An 18,647-nucleotide genomic window follows, 5' to 3' on the forward strand; every position below is an offset into this window, starting at 1 on the left:
GTGACTGGGCTTCTTGAAGTTTCTTGAATTTTCAGAATGTGAAACTGAAATAGAAGATGTGTCAGAGGACTACACATCATCCATTTCAATTATGATGAAGATCAAGCAAGAAAGAGGAGTCAGCTGAGACAGGAATATTTGCAGTAATGTGAGGAAACACTGATCTGGTCTTCTATCCTTCCCAGTGACAGACGATGCATGACTCTCTCGTGCGTCAAAGAGAAAGACAATCTACCACAGTCCAAGCACATATGCCAGGTCCCATACTCCTTCAGTGGCTTTTCTACTCGAGTACTGAAAGCATTATATACAATGTATTCTGCTTGTATTCTGCTTTTTAATTTTCAAATGCCAATGGATGCATCAGAGACCAAGTTGGGGTTCAGTAACTTGCCCAAGGACACCTAGGTAATAACTCCAGACTAGAGCACACAGAGATTGAATAAGATAAAAACATGGGCAGTATGTGATGCCAGGTACAGCTGTACATGGAGTGTATGATGGCAAACCGTCTGGCCGCGAGTTGTCCCTAACATTGCAGAAGGTTTCCAAAAGAAAACAATCACCAGTAACACCTTGTTTACTTCATATGCCCTTGGCCTGCAACTGCAGAAAAAGAGCTGTCCATGATGGGACCAGTACAGAGGGATAAACCTGAGCTTCCTCCTGCACTTGTGTCAAATATGGACACGCCTTTGTTCTCATGAAAGTTTGCCTTCACTCAGACCCATGCCCTGGTGTTCCTACCATGCCAAAACAGAAAAATATCATGTAATGAGTCAGAATAAAGTTGAATAAGACCTTGAAACACAGAGATGAATGATATTTTATACTTACTGCTTTATAAATAGTCAAACCAGTTGAGGTCATTTTTGAGCCCAAAGGACAACAGATGTGATTATTTGCTGCCAGTAAAAAACTTGAAGTAGTTTAAAAACAGCTTCCCAAATTAACTTCGACATATACCCGTCTGTGATCATCTGTTAAAGCAACCAATTTTGGTTGTGAAAGGATAATCACAATAACTGATGATTTTATTTATTTTGTTACCTGAAAACACCTGAAACATTTCGTTTAAATGAGGTTTTATCAGACATATGGAATAAAGAAATAGTGTCAAAGTGTTTGAATTAAGTTTTAATTAAAAGTGGGGGAAAATCCACTTTATATTAATTAAGTATCAATCAAACCAGATGGGGACATTTTTGACCCCTGAGGACCACAGGTGTGATTATGTGCTGCCATTTAAAATTTGTAAATGATTAAAAAAAACATTCTCATTAAAAATCAACATACAACTCTGTGGTTATTCAGATAGTCATAATAATATAAACATTTAAATACTTTATTGTCTCATTTTGTTTTCGCTCAAAAACAGAGTATACTTCATGTAAACAAGGTCGGGTGGCCCTAAAATGTAAAATGTAGGGTAAATTTTGTGTTAATGTGTTGGTCTTAAGTAAAACTAAAGTGTAACACTGAATTGATTGAAAATTTATACTTTATACTTTAAAAAACACTCAAATGAAATGGGGACCTTTTTTCCCCTGAGGACCACAGGTACATGGAAATCGAGAGGACATTATGACGATTAAACATCATATCACAAACTGCCCTGAGTAGGTTTAATATGAAGCCTGGTGTGGTCGGCTGATCATTACATTTCATGAATTCTCCAGTGTTCAAAGTTTTTAAGTTATGTGACCTCTGAAATAAAGAAAAAATACAGGGTGTATCAGAAAGAATCATCAGATTTCAAAGTACTTGAATTCTGCAACTGTTCACGGTAACCATTAAAACACATACAGCTTGAAAGAACATATTATGGAGTTTCACATGGTTCCTGGTGTTGCGCTAAAAAGTGATTTCTTATTTACCAAAAAACCTGCAGACCTGCTCACCATATGGGCTGAGTTTGACTGTCATATTGACATACGCTGTGTGTCTGGAGGGGACACATTTAGCACTTATGAACATTGTAAATCTCTGATATACCCTGTATTTAAAAAAAAGTCAGTGAAAATGTCCAGATGTCTTTAAAAACATGAAATGAAGCAGGAGGAATATGGAGGTGGTCTTCATCTGGAAACCTGAAGAATATGAATGTAGTGTGGTTAAGTCAGCATGGCCCCACCCTCTTTGTGATAACTAAGCAGTTGTTTACCATGTAACATAAATCCTGTGTTATCAGAAAGAAACCTAAATAATGAAACATAAGCATGGGATCAATGTTGGAAAAAGCTCCTTAATCCAACAAAAAGTCACAGCGGTCTGTGATATATTAACAGATTCATTGATACGAAAAAAGTGAAAAAGATTGTTCCTAAAATCAAATTCTTAGATCAGTGAAGGAGAAAACAGATTATGAACATGTAAAGGTTCCTAAAATGTGAGAAAGAAAAGATACAAAATAAAATGTCTTTTTAAAAGCATCAGACATCCAAAAGAAAACAAAGTAGAAATAAAATAAATTGAGAGCCACGTAAATCAGATGATTCCACTGTAATTAAGGTGGACTACACCTTTAACAGGTGTGTGGTGTCATTGGCTGCTGCTCAAATACACCTGAGAGTGAACCCTGTGTGATAAGTTGAGCGTGTGCAGACAAACTATCAGGTTGTTCTGGAAGCCTGAAGGTGTGGATGTGAGGACGTGCTGCCCCCACCTGAATGTTATATTGTCCATGAGGTGAGCAGCAACAGGCAGAGTAATACAGAGATCTTCTGATGTGACTGTTTCTGCTAAGTGACAACTTTGACTTCAGCTACATTATGTGTATATAGAGTCTTCAAACCTCTTTAGTGTTTACAAGGCTTTCAAATGTTTGACTGCAGGACTTCCACACCCACGTTTTGTGAAGTACAGCCTCTAAATAGTTCCTGTTCCTGATAAGTTGAGCACACGCTCAACTTATCACACAAATAAACGGTTTGAGACACTTGGTGCACAAAGCTAACTAAATTCTAGTCCTTCAGTGCCTCTAAAACCTTCTCAGTCACTCTAGGAAATGTACATGATTTGTAATCAAAGTTTAATTGCTTTCATGAACTTTGTGTGCTTAGTCCTTGGTGAGTGAACCCAGTCAGGTCCAGTTCAGTGGTTCCAAAGATTGAGAGATGCTTGCCAAGACATCTGCCTTTTTTTTTTTTTTTCCTTCTCAGCGTCCCTGCAGCTTCAGAATTGCTGTAGATCGGGGTGTCCAACTCGAGTCCTCGAGAACTACTGTCCTGCAACTTTTAGACAATCCCTGTTCTGACACACCTGAATCAAATGAATGGCATCAGGCCTTTGCCAAACTTGATGACATGCTGAGGAGGTAATCCAACCATTTGATTCAGCTGTGTTAGAGTAGGGATGCATCTAAAAGCTGCAGAACAGTAGCTCTCAAGGACTCGAGTTGGACACAACTGCTGTAGATGAAATGGTTCTGACCAAGAATTAAGATTTTTCCCAGTAACATGTTCATCAGAACGTTGTGACTACAAAGTTTAACACAGCCAGCTTTGCTTTGCGCTGGCAGCTTAAACAAACCCAAACCACAGGTGAAAATAACAGTATTGTGAAAGCAGTTATCAACTCTGTTAAGCTGGGCTCTACTTTTCTGCTTTGTATCATAAAATTGATCATATGGCTGATAAACATGTTAAATTATTTTCTGGTCTTCATGTGACTCGCATGAAGCGTGAATCTTTTTTCCACTGCATGCATAAATCAATATTTTGTACACCAAACATGTAAGGTCAGCAAGACGTCCATGTGAATGAACACTTAAAAATTGCTGCAAGAAATTAATGTTTGCAGCTCTGAGTATGCATTTTTCTAAAATTGATAGTGATTTTATTTAATAGGGTTGAAACTTTTAAACCTCTCACAGGATTAGAATTTTCTCAAATGGTGTGAATGGATGATGGGATGAGCTTGAAGGGAGAAAATTATTAAATGGTTATTTTCCCAAACCATGAAGTGTTAAAAGCCAGTCATTTAATATGTGATGTCACCACTGTTATGCAAAATAGAGATTAAATTGTACTTCAAAATAATATAGATAGATAGTGGAAATGCCCCAGAGTGGTAAAATGGAATACCTGAATTGCTGTGAATGATTTTATCTAAGCATGTTCAGGGCTGCCATTTGTTTCTAAGGTGATGGCTGCACATTAGAGCTGAAACTTTAATGTATGCATGCATCCAGTTTAATGTTTCCTGTCCCACAGCCTCAGGAAGGACATGTGATAATCACAATCATGTTCAGGTGTTTGTTATGTTTGCAGAAATATCAAAGAGACCACCTATAAACAACATTTTGGAAGGGAAGCACCATGTCGGCCTTTAAGCCTAGATCTTTGCAGACTCTGGTTCTAACCCCGGAGAAGATCCCGAGTTTCTTTCTCCTACCCTGCACGCCGCGGCCTTATCCGGTGTTCCCGGAGCGGACCAGACTACTTTCTCATCATGGTGGTGATAGTGAGCGCCCCCCTGAGAACCCACCTAGCCCTGCATCCTCTCCCAGATTCCACACACCCCTACCAGTCATTCACCCTCACAATGCCGCTGCAGTATCTGCGGACGTAGACATGGACCTGACCACACGTGCAGCTATGTCGCTGTGTCACGTGCCGAAGGTGACCACGCCCTACGGTTTCCGCAATGTGTTGGCTGTGAGCCCCTGCACACGGCGACGGGAGTCCCTGTTTCATCGGAACAGAGGAGACCCCCACACTGTATCTGACCCAGCAGACCTTGGTCCTGGTCCCAGTCCTAGCAGGCGTGCTAGGACTGCATCCCTGCATCCAATGAGGACTCTGGGTCTGCAGGTCATTAAGGCACTCCAGAGACCTGCAGCTACTCTAAAAGCTCTAAGTCCTGCAATCCAAAGGACTACCCCCAAGTGATGTCACATACAACCACACTCATCTGATAGGTGGAGCAGATCTGAAACTGCTGCTGGTTTTAAGCTGTTTTAATAAAATGTTTGAATTACACTTTAGTTTCCTGTGTGTCTGAACAAGATTACTAAAGACTGTTCTATGCTTTTATTGTGACAATTCTCAGCAGGGAGAAATATTTCCTCTTCCTGTGGAGGAATTTAATAGTCTTGGAGTACACAAGCCTTATTTGGCGAATGTGTACATGAAATGATCCAAGCAGCAAAGGATAATGATAAATTACAAAAACCCACCAAAAAGTGTCTAAATTGAATCTAAATGACATTACTGGGGCTCATTCCAAATGGACTGCTGGTACTTATGAAAAAAAAAATAAACATTTCCTTTTCCTCTAATTCAACAACCAGAATTGAACAATAATCAAAATGTTTCTACAAACACTCCTGATTTGTTCAGTATGAAAACCCAAACATCCATATCATCATATTCTAACAAATTCCTTTAAATCTGGTTAGAACCAGAGTCTGCAAAGATCTAGGCTTAAAGACCGACATGGTGCTTTCCTTCCAAAATGTTGTTATAGGTGGTCTCTTTGATATTTCTGCAAACATAGAACAAACACCTGGGCCCTATTTCAGGAAGCCGGTTTAGAAAACTCAGAGTGAAAAACGATACTCAGGGTTGAGTAACCCCGAACTGTCCAACTCGGAATATTCGGTTTCAGAAAGGCTGATAACAATTAGTTCAATCAACGCGGAGTTGCTTTAACCCCAAGTTAAACGCGCGCACGAGGATACATAAAGCCCTGATTAGTGGAGCACAGATTACGCGAGTCACCATGGAGACGGAGGGAAAGAAGGTGCGGTCGACGTATTTCACAGCGCTTGAGGCCGAGGCCCTGATGGCAGCATATGCCGACAGCATGCACATCTTGCAGAAAAAAAGTAACACAGCCGCAGCTGCAAAAGAAAGGGAGCATGCATGGCAAAACATAGCTGACAGAGTCAATGCGTGAGTGTTAATTTAAACATTGATCGAGGGATCTCCACCCATTTAACACGTTATCTTAGTATATGTTATTCCATTTTTTATGTCATACATGTTATTTTGTGATGTGATGTGAGCGCAGGTGCAACCCAACAGGCCCCAAACGTTCCTGGCAGCAAGTAAAAATGAAATATAAAAATATAGTCCAAACAGGTAAGGTGTAATTGTATTATGAGCCATAGTGTTTGGTCTGTTTGTCCCATGTAAATCAATTGCAGTTAGAGGCTACATTAACTTACCGCCTGTAAGCACTCATTGAAATTATCTGAGCACATTACAAGTACACATTTGCTTACTCTGTATGCTCAAATGTGTGCCGTCACAGCCAACAGAAAAAAAGCGGAGGCCCGAAAAACAGGTGGGGGTCCTCCACCACCACCACTCACAGAGGCTGAGCAGTTGGCCCTCAGCCAAAACAGTGGGCGCCCTGTGGCTGAAGGCATCTCTGCGGGGACATCCTCTGAGTCAATAACCCCACAGGGCACAAGTGCCTACATAAGAGGTAAATCCAAAACAATACATGATGTGTATACATCCATTCTTCACAGTCACCTTGACCAAAATGAACTATGTCGTAGTGAAGTCATTGTCCTACTGTCAGAGATTTACAGTTATCAAACAGTCAGGTGAATAAACAACACTGAGACACTTGGAGACTGTTAACGTGCTGCACGGGTGAGGGCTCAGGGAGAGACTCACTCACACCGAGCTGCAGTAGTTCGTCTTTATTTATAGCATAGCAGTGTCCTTTAATTTTGCATGTGTGTGTGTGTGTGTTAATCTCTCACAGGGTGAACTTCCTGAGCGAGTAGTACATTTTGTTCTTTTCCTATTAAGAGTAACATATGAACATATACTGTAATGCAACATAAAACTCATAAAAGCGTTTCCACCTTAACACCTACTGATTTTGCCTTCCCTCAGTGTCGGTTGTCTCTGAGAGCATACTGACAATGAGGTGTATGGTGATTGGTATGTCTGGTAATTGCCAGTTGCGCCCACATAAGTCATGAGTGACCTGTATGAACCCCATATTCTTCCAGTTGATGGTGATGGTGTACTGCATCTGGTGCAGCCCCCTGTTGAGCCAGACCAACATGCAGTTGTGAGTACTCGTAATACTCCACAGACTACATGTGTCAACAGTAGAACAGCAATGTTGTTAAATGTCTCCACCACAGGCATATGATGACGAAACAGTGACAGCTGTTACAGAGGAGGACGCAACAGAGACACACCATGAGGTTTACAGCGTACAGTGGAAAATATAACAACTGACTACAATTTGGTACTATGATAACACCATGGACTTACTATGTCCCTGGCAGAGTGATGCTGGAAATGAAGAGGAAGAGGGTCCAGCCACTCCTACAACAAACCTGTCCACAGTAGGATGTTCAGCACTGATTTACAACCAACCTAAGTAGGCATGTACTATGGATGCCAATGCTATGTCCTGTGTTGCAATAGCTCCCTGTGAAGCTGTACAAGACATATCTGGTCAGGAAAATATAGAAGTGCGACATGGAAATGGTACACCTCAAGCTGCAGATCCAGAAGTCCAAGTTGGAGATTGTACTGCTGGAACAACAGTTAAGGGTGGGTGGAGTGATCAGAGATGGACGAATCATGTCAGTGTTTGTACAACATACTAATATACGCATTTATACTTTGTGTACAGGACATACAGGGCGACCAATAAAGCCAGTTGACCACAGAATCTGTGTATTTGTCTTGTAACATGTTGAGGTGACGGGTCACAGGAAATGGTTGTGGCATATGGTGTCTCTGACTGCTCTTCCATCCTGTACGTTCGTGGGTGGGTCAGGATGTTCATCGTGTGGATCACTGCTGATGTCTGGTTCAGCTGGACAGTGTTCACCTCTAATCGTGGCAATGTTGTGAAGAATCACACATGCCACAATAATGTCACATGCCCTTTCTGGGGCGACCCGGAGTCTTTGCAGGCACTGGAACCGGGCCTTGAGCATTCCAATGGTCATTTCAACTCTGGCCCGTGTCCTGCAATGGGCCAGATTATAACGCTTCTGTGGGCCCGGTTCAGGGTCAGGGTAAGGGGTGAGCAAATAGGATAAACATGGGTAACCCCTATCACCAAGCAAGTAGCCAGTGAACTCTCCTAGGACAGAAGAATACATGTCAGTGCAAACGTCCCTGTGGCAATTGGTCTCTGTATATTTCACAGTAACTTCGACCCACCATGTCCAAATTTGGTGCTCAGTGTACATTCCCGGAAGATTCGTGAGTCATGTACAGAGCCTGGCCACTTGGCTTCCACATTTGTGATGATGTTGGCAGCATCACATATGATCTACACAGTGCAGAGAACACAAATTAGCATCCATTACTATGATGCCATCACTTGTTAGTGTGAAATGCTACAGGGAACTATGTACCTGTACATTGATGCTGTAGAAAGACTTCCTGTTCACATAGTCTCCTTCATTTACTGAGGGTGCAATGATTGGAATGTGAGTGCCATCTATACAGCCAATCACGCCTGGGAACCCTGGAAATTAATGTACCATTTAAGTAGTAGTTCAAGTATCACCACATCATGAATTAAGTTTTGGTCATCCTGATACCTGCAATTTTGTGGCATCCCTCTTTGATAAATCTTGTGGGTCTATGACCGGGGAACACCACAAACGAGTGCAGGAGACGTTTCAGTGCAACTGTAACATTCCTGACTGCCCGACAGACGGTAGCCTTGGAAACGTGCTCAGCGTCACCAATATTGTACAGAAAGCTCCCGTTTGCAAAAAAACGGAGTGCAGTACAAAGAATATGTACAGAACTGAGAGCATGTCCGCGATGTGTCACATGCGCAATATTAGGCCTGAGGATGTTATTCAAATAAATTATAGATTGTGCTGAGAAACGGTAACGTTCACACAGAAAATCATCAGGGAATGATAAAATGTCCAAACGCGCTCTGATCACTCTCTCCCGGCGGAGAGCTCTGCGGAGAATTTGGGCTTCAAGATCTACTGGCTCTTCGAGGTAGGGGCACGCCATGTCCGACACTTCCTACTGTCAGGTTTCCGACAAAGAGGCGGAGACAGTCAGGGTTAGTTGTAGTAAACCTGCTAGGGGGCAGGTTAGCTTCACGGAGTGTGTCGTCATAGTAACTCACTCAGGCTTCATCAGAACTCGCTTTGTGAAACCGAAAACCCAGAGTTTTCGTTAACTCAGGGTATACTTACTCAGAGTTTGCACTAAACCGGCTTCCTGAAATAGGGCCCTGAACAATGTGGAGAGGGTGTCCTCTAAGTTCCTCGGCACCCACATATCCGAGGACCTATCCTGGTCCACAAACACATCAGCCCTAGTAAAGAAAGCCCAGCAGCGCCTCCATTTCTTGAGGGTTCTGAGATTGAACAGGCTGCAGACTGAACTCCTAGAGTCCTTCTACCGTGCCACTACCGAGAGTGTGCTGGTGCACGCCATCCCTGTGTGGTACGCTGGTTGCACAACAGCTGACAAGAAGAGACTACAGAGGGTCATCAGAACTGCAGAGAAGGTGATCAGCTGTCCACTCCCCTCCCTGGACTTAATTGCCAGCTCAAGATGTCTCTCCAGAGCCAGGGCAATTATAAAGGACCACCTCCATCCTAACCACCACCTCTTCAACATCCTGCCCTCTGGAAAAAGGCTCAGAACCATCAGGTGCAAAACCAACAGACTAAAGAACAGCTTCTTCCTGTGGGCTGTCAGAACTCTTAATGCAAACTAAGAGTGTGTAAAGACTTCCCCAACACATCCACCCTGACACTGCTGCTGATCATCTATGTGCAATATCTCAGTCTTTCTATGTTCTGTGCAATATTTTTGGCTCATGTGCAATTATTTTGGTCCCAGTCTGTTTCAATGTTTCCTACACATACACCATGTATATAGTTCCACTCACATATGTATACATATACACTGTTTTTTATTTTATTCTATTTATTTAATTATTTATTTATTTTCCGCCTTCGTTGTATATTGGTTTCTCTTCTTCTTACTTTAGCACCTTTGTGGTTCAGCTACCCAATTTCGCTGTGCAAGAAACTGCACAATGACAATAAATGACAATAAGGCTCTCTAAGCCTCTAACAAGCCCTGAAGTATGTAAAGAAGCCCTTCGTTAAAAGTGCAGACTTAACTGTTCAGCTTCAATGTCAAAAAATCAGCACACAGATAAATATTGTTGGCTTAAATTTAAACTTCTTTCATTTGGAGGTAATAAAGGAAGGGACAGATCTGGTTTGAACTTTGATAGTTTCCACACCTTCTCTTTTCTCAAAGTACAATTTTTCTTTTAACAGGAAGAGTAATAAAATCCCAGACTACCAGTTACAAAACATTTACTGTCAAAGGTAATCGTAAATTCTGTGACTAGAAAAAACAGTGTTGGAGGAATACTATATCATTATTTTCACCAGATAGATTAAAAATGGCTGTGATGGCTTTAACTCCAGTAAGGGGTAGGGATTTTTTTGATGTTTTCCATTTTGTTAAGCTGAACTCTATTTTATTCATGCTGCTTTTGATCATTGTGCATTAGTTTCTCCTGTAGGTGTCAGAAAGTCAGCAAGGGTTTGTTTTCAGTAGTCAAAAAACTGCTGCTGTTCTGGAGCTTTTGGTCACATCACATGACCTTGATGATAGACGTATTAAAGTGGACCAGTTCTGGTTCTCCTTATTTGCCATTACCCACCTCTGGGTGAGGGCAAATAAGGGATGTTGATATCAAACATGAGCACAGTCCCAATAACGAGGTCAGTGTGTGAGCCAAATTTTCAGTCTGCCATGAACAGTTTAGTTTACCACAGTTTCTCCTACTCTTGGATCAGAGGATGTAAAATGGATAATAAACACAAGCCTTTGAGAGGGGCAGCAAAGAAGAAAATTCTTGTTTCAGATGAGAGCCTCCTTTTAAAGCTCCTCTAGAGAGTCCAAAAATTAAAAGACAAAGCTGAAAGTGATCGGGATGAATCAACTTTGATAAATAAAAACCATGATTATACTTTTGACAAAAAAAAAGGAGAAAAAAAAGCTGTGTGCAGGAATGCGGGAGTGAACTAGAGCAAGGTCAAGAAACAAGCTCTCACAGATAGATGCTGGCTTAGGGTCATGAAACTGTGTAACAGGTTAGGGAAGGCAGGACTGTGTGTGTGTGTGTGGGGGGGGGGTGTCCATCCCTAGGTGAAGCTGCACTTGATGGAGGAGAAGAAGAGAGCCATTAAGGGGGTCTAAAATCTAAACCACGGCCCTTCTCAATGGTTTTTGACCAATCGGGTAGAAGCACATCTCTTTTATAAATATGTGTACCTCTAAGTTAGGGGCATCTCTCTTCCAAAAGTTGGTTACAGCAAACTACTGCAGACTGTGGCTTTCTAACTCGAGAGCATGAATTATTTTGCTGCTTGAGGCAGGCTGGGAAAAGAGAAAGAATTGGATAAGATTCGCGACTGGAGATTTTCAGCAGGACCTCGGAGGAACGCTGTTCATTCACTCATCATCATAAATAACTGAAAGGTGAGCAGACACCTGTTGGAGCCCACTGCTTTTGAACTCTTTAGGGTCCTCCATGCCTTATTTGCTCCTCTTGGTGGAGCTCTGCAGGTCATTCAGGCAGTTCTGCCTCTTGAAGCAATGACCTCTGCCGGAGGAGTTAAAGAGCTCCAGCTCTGCTGGTGGATCCAGCCCATCCACGTCAATTAGGTACCTACAGACCAGGTACCCAATGTGGTTCACGCCATAGGTGCAGTGGACTTAAATCAGCTTGTCATTGTCCTGGCTCTCATTCAGGAAGTGCATCGCTTCCCATTTGAAGCTCAGGATGGAGGCATCAGAGGGAACATGGTGGTCTTTGATGAAGATCTTGATGTAAAAGTAGGACTGCAGGATGTCGATCAGTTTGTAGTACCTAGTCATGAAGGTCCTGACTCTCCAGGTCACAGACTGTTTAAAAGGCACTTTGAAGGCATTGAATCAAGTCCCAGGGATCCTCTGACCAGCCACTGGTCTGGCACATCCTTCTTCTTTTTCAGATGGGACATCTGCACAGCTATGACGTTTATACTCCCATCTGAAGCTTTTAGACCTGAAATCTGTCTCATTAGCTGCCCTAAATAAAATTAAATACCCCCCCCCCCCCCAACACTGCTTTGAATGAAGGTGCAGTTTTAACATTCATATAGTGTGAGCATCATGCAGCATCATTGGGAACATTATAAGAAATCCAGACCTCTCAGATCACTTGCTTTCTGTCTCATGTCAGAGGTAAACCCGAAAAAGCAGTGCTAAGGACAGTAGCATAATATCCACTCCACCAGCCCATAATGTCCTTCGCAAATAATGGTCAGCTCTCCAAGCATAAAAAACGTGTCCAGAGGTTTCTGTTCCCATATACTTCCTACCAATACGATATTGCAGTTTTTATTATTAGAAATCCAGCTCCAGACTCTTCTGATTTTTGAAATCTGGTCATGATGTGCCTGTGAAACGTCAGAATTATTTTATTAAAGATTCTTTAATAATCTTTTTTAAAGATTTATTTTATTTTATTGTATTAAAGAGTAACGGTCAGTTCGACAGACGTTAACACTATGTGACAAGTTGGATGGTGTCTTCACTAACCTCTATATTTAAACTCAGTATCTGCTTGTTAATGGTTCTGGTACATGCAGAAATTAACAGGAGACGTTGTTAATTGACAATTTACCTAAAGCTTTATTATTGAAGCTGTAGATCTCTGTGAATTAGTGAAGACATTTTAAATTGAGGTGTTTTTGACAAATTTCGTGTCACGTGATGCATTGACATTTGAGGCGTTTACACGACACTGGAAGAAAAGTGAAAGCTGGACACTTTAAACTGAAACCTGAATAATTTTACACCTTATTTCTCTGTCGGACGTTTCTGTCGGATTTTAGCTGGTAGCATAACAGCAGCTGTAGAGTCACATTCCGGTTCACGCAGGAAATGAGCGTCCGCCTCCAGTGACGCTTGCCCGGCGATCCCGGAAGTGTCTCGTCCTGTTTACATTCTGCTCTTTGTTCGCTGCAAAATGTCGAAAAAGCGGTCCGAGAGCCGCAGGCTGAAGGCCACCATCGAGCAGCGGATGGCGGCGGCCGCTCAGGAGATCTTCCGGCTGCTGCATGAACGCAGCCGAGCCGAGCTGCCGGAGCTACGGGAGCTGCTGGTGGAGCGGCTGTCGGCGGCCATCGAGCTCATCCTCAACGCGTTCGAAGCGAGCAGAGCGGCCGAGAGAGGCGCGGAAGATCCCGGTAGGGAGCGCAAAGGTCAGTGTCCACATTCAGCACCACATTGCAGCCTCAATTAGTCCCATTTACTGGCGCGCTCACGGTCCTCCCCCAGATCTTTTAGTGCTCATTCTTCTGTTTATATACGACAGATCTGAATGTATATGTATAAACTGATTTTCAATGATAACTTTATCTCCTTTCTGCATTTAAATACTCCGAATACTACATGGATTTAATGAAGTATTTGCACACAGTGCTATCAGGAAACATTACCTGTCAGTGTGGGAGTTTAGCCAGTAAACACATCACGTTTATTAGTTTCACATAAGTAAGTACTAAACTAACACGAGGCTCAAGAATGCTTGAGACTTCGTTTCAAATTTAGGATTAAAATACAGACCGAGCTGAAACAGTGTTGATGTGATGATGCTGGAATAAAGGAGCAGACATAAGAAACTGTGCAATGACAGAAGGAGACCAGATGCATGAAGATGGAAAAAGATGCTGGAGATGGTCCGAGACAAAGAGATGTTATGTGGTCCTTTCTGTACTTCTAGAGCAAAATAGTTCTTATTCGTAAGGGCTTTAAAAAACATTTAATTTAGTTCAATTCAATTCAGTTGTATTTATAAAGAACTGAATCACAACAGCAGTCACCTCAGGGTGCTTTATATTGTTGTAAGGTACAGTCGTGAGTGCATGCTCAAAATCATCCATCCATCCATCCATCCATCCATCCATCCATCCATCCATCCATTTTCATCCGCTTTGTCCGGGGCCGGGTCGCGGGGGCAGCAGCCTAAGCAAAGAGGCCCAGACCTCCCTCTCCCCAGCCACCTCCTCCAGCTTATCCGGGGGAATACCAAGGCGTTCCCAGGCCAGCCGAGAGATATAATCTCTCCAGCGTGTCCTGGGTCTGCCCCGGGGCCTCCTCCCGGTGCTCAAAATCAACAGAAGCAAATTCACGATACACGGAAGAACTACAAATTACACTAGAGCACTGCGGACTGCTTCGGAGGCATTTATCACCGACCCTTGCTACTAGATCTCGCCCACAGTGGAAATGTCTCAGGCGGTGTGAGAGGAAACAGAAGAGGGGTAAGCGCGGAGGCATCCGGAGTAGGTTAGCGGCTAATCCACACAAACCCGCTATTCCCACCATTGAACTGTCCCAATGTGCACTCCCCTGGACAGCAAGCTGGATCAGGCTCGCTTACTTTGGTCCACTTCGAAGTCAATGAGGGAGTGTTGGGTCTTCGTGTTTGTGGAAACATGGCTTAACATGTTTCCACATGTTAACATTCCCAAAAGCGCCATTCATGCACTTTTGGAATGGGGTAGGGGGTAAGGCTCATGGAGGGGAACTCTGTGTTTACATCGATGATGCCTGGTGCTGCGACCCTGTTGTGGCTTGCAAACACTGTTCACCTCTGCTACTATGATCATCAATTGCAGACCATTCTACCTACTGAGAGAATTTTCAGCCATACTGTTTGTTGCTGTTTATATCCCTCCCTGCTCCATTAACAACAATTGGAGTGAGGCACTGAATGAAATGTATCAGCATGTCAGTGGAGCAGCAGAAGGCCCACCCAGATGCTTTTCTCATCCTGGTGGGCGATTTGAATCATGCAGACCAAAAGAGTGCCCAAACTGGAGAAACACGTGAAAATTCCTATACGGGGAAACATGTAATGTGGCCTTCAGAGCCGGGGATGAGGTGAGCCTAAGAACAGCAAGGGCAAACCTGTCATGTAGCATCGCCACTTTTTCACTGATTCCTCCACCCCACTTGCACACAAACTCTTGCCCACGAACACTTGGATTGTGTTGGACACTGTTGTTTATAAAAGATTGTATTGTATTGTGTTGTATATAAGACTGTTATTTTATTTTTATCTCTATATTGTTTTAGTGCACAATGAGGGCCATGGGAGCATTTCAGTTTTAAATTCCTGTGTATGACTGTACATATGGTGTTTGACAATAAAGCTGACTTTGACTCAGTCAGATGACCCCCCCCCCCCCCCCCCCCCCCCCCCAATGAGTAAGCACTTGGCCACAGTGAAAAGGAAAAACACCCTTTTAACAGAAAGAAACCTGTGGCAGGATCAGGCTCATCGAGGGGTAGCCACCTGCTACGACTGGTGGGGTGTGAGGTGAGGAAGACAGGACAAAGACCCACTGGAAGAGAGCCACAGATTAATAATAACTAATAATTAAATGTGAGTGGTGGTAAAAGCTTTGTCTGCAGGATAGAAATTATCAAATTAATGTGTGGCTTTACTTGTGGTTCCTGCACTATTGTTCCTTTGGTAAAAAAGCAACTGAATGTATTAACAGATGGAAGTTTAAGCATTACTGCAGAGTTTTATTTTCAGCATGACAGTGATCTCAAAAAACACCACCAATGCAGTAAAAACATACTTGGATGGAAAAACATGTACTGGAACACTATCAGTAACTGGTCTCTCCAAATCCCGCGCCTCAACATTACTGAAGCAAACTCTGATATAAACGTTAATGTAATATACAAAGTTCAGGTATCAGTAGTTCAGTAAATTTAATCCCACGACAGCAAGAAAATGATTAATTTTAAACTACAGCAATGACAGGAAACAAAAGAAGCAAAAGTGTGTGCAAAACAAATCAGGCTTCTGGCGTGGACCATGCAGAAAGGGCATCAGAGGGAAAGTATGGGCGGGGCTAGTGTTTAGGTAACACATAAACCTTTAAAAAAAAAAGTGATAGAGTCACATGATTTAAATAATCACATGTCATGTATTTTCTCTCCAGAGTTGTGTTTGTCAGTTGGCGTCACGAGTCTCTCTGACAAGAAACGTCTGAAGCCAAGCAACTCGATAGACAACCAACTGAAGGAGACTCTGCCTGGCACATCCTCCAGACCACAGACCATCTCTGAACTGGATCGCCAGCTGGCCTCTCCAGATGATCCAACAGGAGACGAAGAACAATGTGAGAACGACAAGCAGTTGGTGTCTCACCTTTGCAGAGTGTGTGGGAAGTCCTTTGACAGGAAAGGCTTTCTGATGAAGCACGTGGAGAAGCACTTGAAAGAGGCCGACTGTCTGTGTGGTCTGTGTGGTGAGCGTTTTGAGTCCAGTGATGGCCTAATGCTGCATCTCCAGATGCACCGTGACAGCACCAAGACATGTGATGTCTGCGGCAAGAAGTTTCCCTCAATCCGAGCTCAGGAGATGCACATGAGGATGCACACTGGAGAGAAACCTTTTAGCTGCGTTGTCTGCGGGAAAGGCTTCAATCAGAAGGGCAACATGGTAACCCACATGAGAATCCACACGGCAGAGAAGCCATTCACCTGCAACATCTGCCACAAAGAGTTCAGTCAAGGCAGCTCGCTTGAACGACACATGAAAGCTCACGACGGACAGACACCGCTCAGCTGCAGCTTTTGCGGAAAAGAATTTGCAAAGAGTGCTGAGCTGAGGCGACATATCCGGTGCCATGGATCAGATGAGCAAACGACCATCAGTAGCCGGCACAGAAAACCCAGCCTGACCCCTTCTCACTGCTGCAAGGTCTGCAGCAATGCGTTTCACAACAAAGGAAACTTTGTGAGGCATGCAGAGACACATCTAAACCACCCTGATTGTCTCTGTGGCATCTGTGGAGAGCGTGCAGAGTCCTCTGAGAGTTTGCAGCTGCACATCCAGAGTCACAGAGAAACAAGCCGGATCTGCGACATTTGTGGCATAAGCTTCAGAGACATGGAGATCCACATGAGGACACACACGGGCCAGAAACCATTCAGGTGCAAAGACTGTGGGAAGGACTTCCCCAGAAAGGGATCGCTGGAGAGGCACATGAAGCTGCATGCTGGTGAGCGGCCGTTCATCTGCGAGTTCTGTGGGAAGACTTTCATAGAAAACACAGTCCTAAAGAGGCACATCAAGAGCCACATGGGAGGGAAACCACGAATATACTCCTGTGAGGTCTGCGGCAAGAAGTTCACCATGAGCCAACACCTGGATGTTCACAAGAGGATCCACACTGGGGAGAAGCCATACACCTGTAGGGTGTGCGGGAAGAACTTCAGGCAGATCGGAAACCTGGACTCTCACATGAGGATCCACACGGGTGAGAAGCCATTTATCTGTAGCCTCTGTGGGAAGAGGTTTCGCCAGAAAATCTCACTCGAGACACACGAGAGGTTCCACAAGAAGGAGAAACCCTACAGCTGCCAGCTCTGCAATAAGGGCTTCGTACAGAAGATCGACCTGAAGAGACACATGCTAACTCACACAGGGGAAAAACCCTACAGCTGCCAGGAGTGTGGGAAGAGGTACCAGGAGAAACGCTCAGTGGAGTCACACATGAAGGTCCACAGGGGAGAGCAGCCTGTCAAAGACTGTCAAAGACAGGAAGTTCAGCCTGACTTCATCCAGCTGTGAGCTGCAGACACAGCTCCTGTTAAGTCCTCAGTTTGAGAAGCTGTTGCTTCATGAACATGTTGAAGTATATTTATGTTCCCATATCTTCAGAGATGATATAGACAGAGTGTCAGCTGGACAGAATTGAAATTACCATAAAGATCTGAGCTTCCTGCCAGACAGTGTGGCTGCTTTTATGCAGAAATATTTGAGTTTTTTTTTAATTAAAACTACAACAGTCAAGATTCCAGTCTATCACTTTTAAATCAGCTGAATGAAATGTGTAAAACTCAGGACAAGGAAGCTTCACAAGAGACAGCCCGCCTAAAAGAAGTATCCTTCAGGGGGCGGCACTTTCTGATAGTCTAGGAACAGCCAGGGTGGAGGCTCAAAACCTTCGAGCTAAAACTTTGAAACATGCATTAAGAAATTAGTTAACAATCGGTAATTTTTACAAATGACGTATTCTGGGAGCTCCACAGATAGAAATAGTTTCTAGTTTTCAGTGTTTTTAACAACTGAGTTTTTCTCATATTATTTCTTGGTGTTTATGGAGCAACATATTAAACATATAAGGATGCTGGTAAACAGGTTGATCGTCCACAGCTACAAATCTTAAAAATGAAATAAAAAAAGTCTATATTGGATTTTAGGTTGTGTTTAAGTTTCAAGTGAATACAGTACATAAATTAGGGCTGCCACGATTAGTTGACTAGTCACGATTACGTCGACTATCAAAATTGTCGACGACTAATTTAATAGTCGACACGTCGTTTGAAGCTTTGTAAGATCCCAAAAGACACAGGAATAAGTAGTAGGATTTAAGCGTGTAATAACGGACTGAAACAGAAGATGGCAGCACTGCATGTACAAGGATGCCAGCTGCCATTAAACCCCGAAGAAGAAGAAGCAGTGTCCGGTATCGTAGCTGTGTCCAAATTCAGGAACCACATCCTCCTGTGCCTGCATTTGTAGGCCGATTACGTTACAGCGACATGACGAAGACTGTCCAAGTTTGAAGACTC

The 18,647-nt window shown here is 43.3% G+C and overlaps 2 protein-coding genes and 1 long non-coding RNA gene across 4 annotated transcripts; all 3 read left to right on the plus strand.

The window, feature by feature from the left end:
• Positions 1–2,573: 2,573 nt before the first annotated feature.
• Positions 2,574–4,982, plus strand: LOC113014293 (C2 calcium-dependent domain-containing protein 4A-like). 2 transcript variants are annotated; one of them, XM_026155719.1, is made up of 2 exons: positions 2,574–2,688; positions 4,253–4,982. In XM_026155719.1, the coding sequence occupies exon 2, from the start codon at positions 4,320–4,322 to the stop codon at positions 4,890–4,892; it is 573 nt and encodes a 190-aa protein (XP_026011504.1). In that variant the 5' UTR covers positions 2,574–2,688; positions 4,253–4,319; the 3' UTR covers positions 4,893–4,982. The 2 variants fall into 2 exon arrangements, with proteins under 2 accessions (XP_026011504.1, XP_026011503.1); XM_026155718.1 differs by having other exon boundaries at positions 2,575–2,688; positions 4,272–4,982.
• Positions 4,983–7,017: 2,035 nt separating this feature from the next.
• Positions 7,018–7,841, plus strand: LOC113014296 (uncharacterized). Its single transcript, XR_003270951.1, has 3 exons — positions 7,018–7,321; positions 7,404–7,532; positions 7,615–7,841. It is a non-coding gene; the product is annotated as an uncharacterized LOC113014296 (long non-coding RNA).
• A 4,908-nt stretch (positions 7,842–12,749) lies between these two features.
• Positions 12,750–18,269, plus strand: LOC113014719 (gastrula zinc finger protein XlCGF57.1-like). The gene is made up of 2 exons (XM_026156430.1): positions 12,750–13,246; positions 16,007–18,269. Exons 1-2 carry the CDS (start codon positions 13,012–13,014, stop codon positions 17,641–17,643), a joined length of 1,872 nt encoding a protein of 623 aa, XP_026012215.1. The 5' UTR covers positions 12,750–13,011; the 3' UTR covers positions 17,644–18,269.
• The last annotated feature ends 378 nt before the right edge of the window (positions 18,270–18,647 follow it).

This window comes from Astatotilapia calliptera, chromosome 22 (assembly GCF_900246225.1).
Source record: "Astatotilapia calliptera chromosome 22, fAstCal1.2, whole genome shotgun sequence".
Lineage (NCBI taxonomy): Eukaryota > Metazoa > Chordata > Actinopteri > Cichliformes > Cichlidae > Astatotilapia > Astatotilapia calliptera.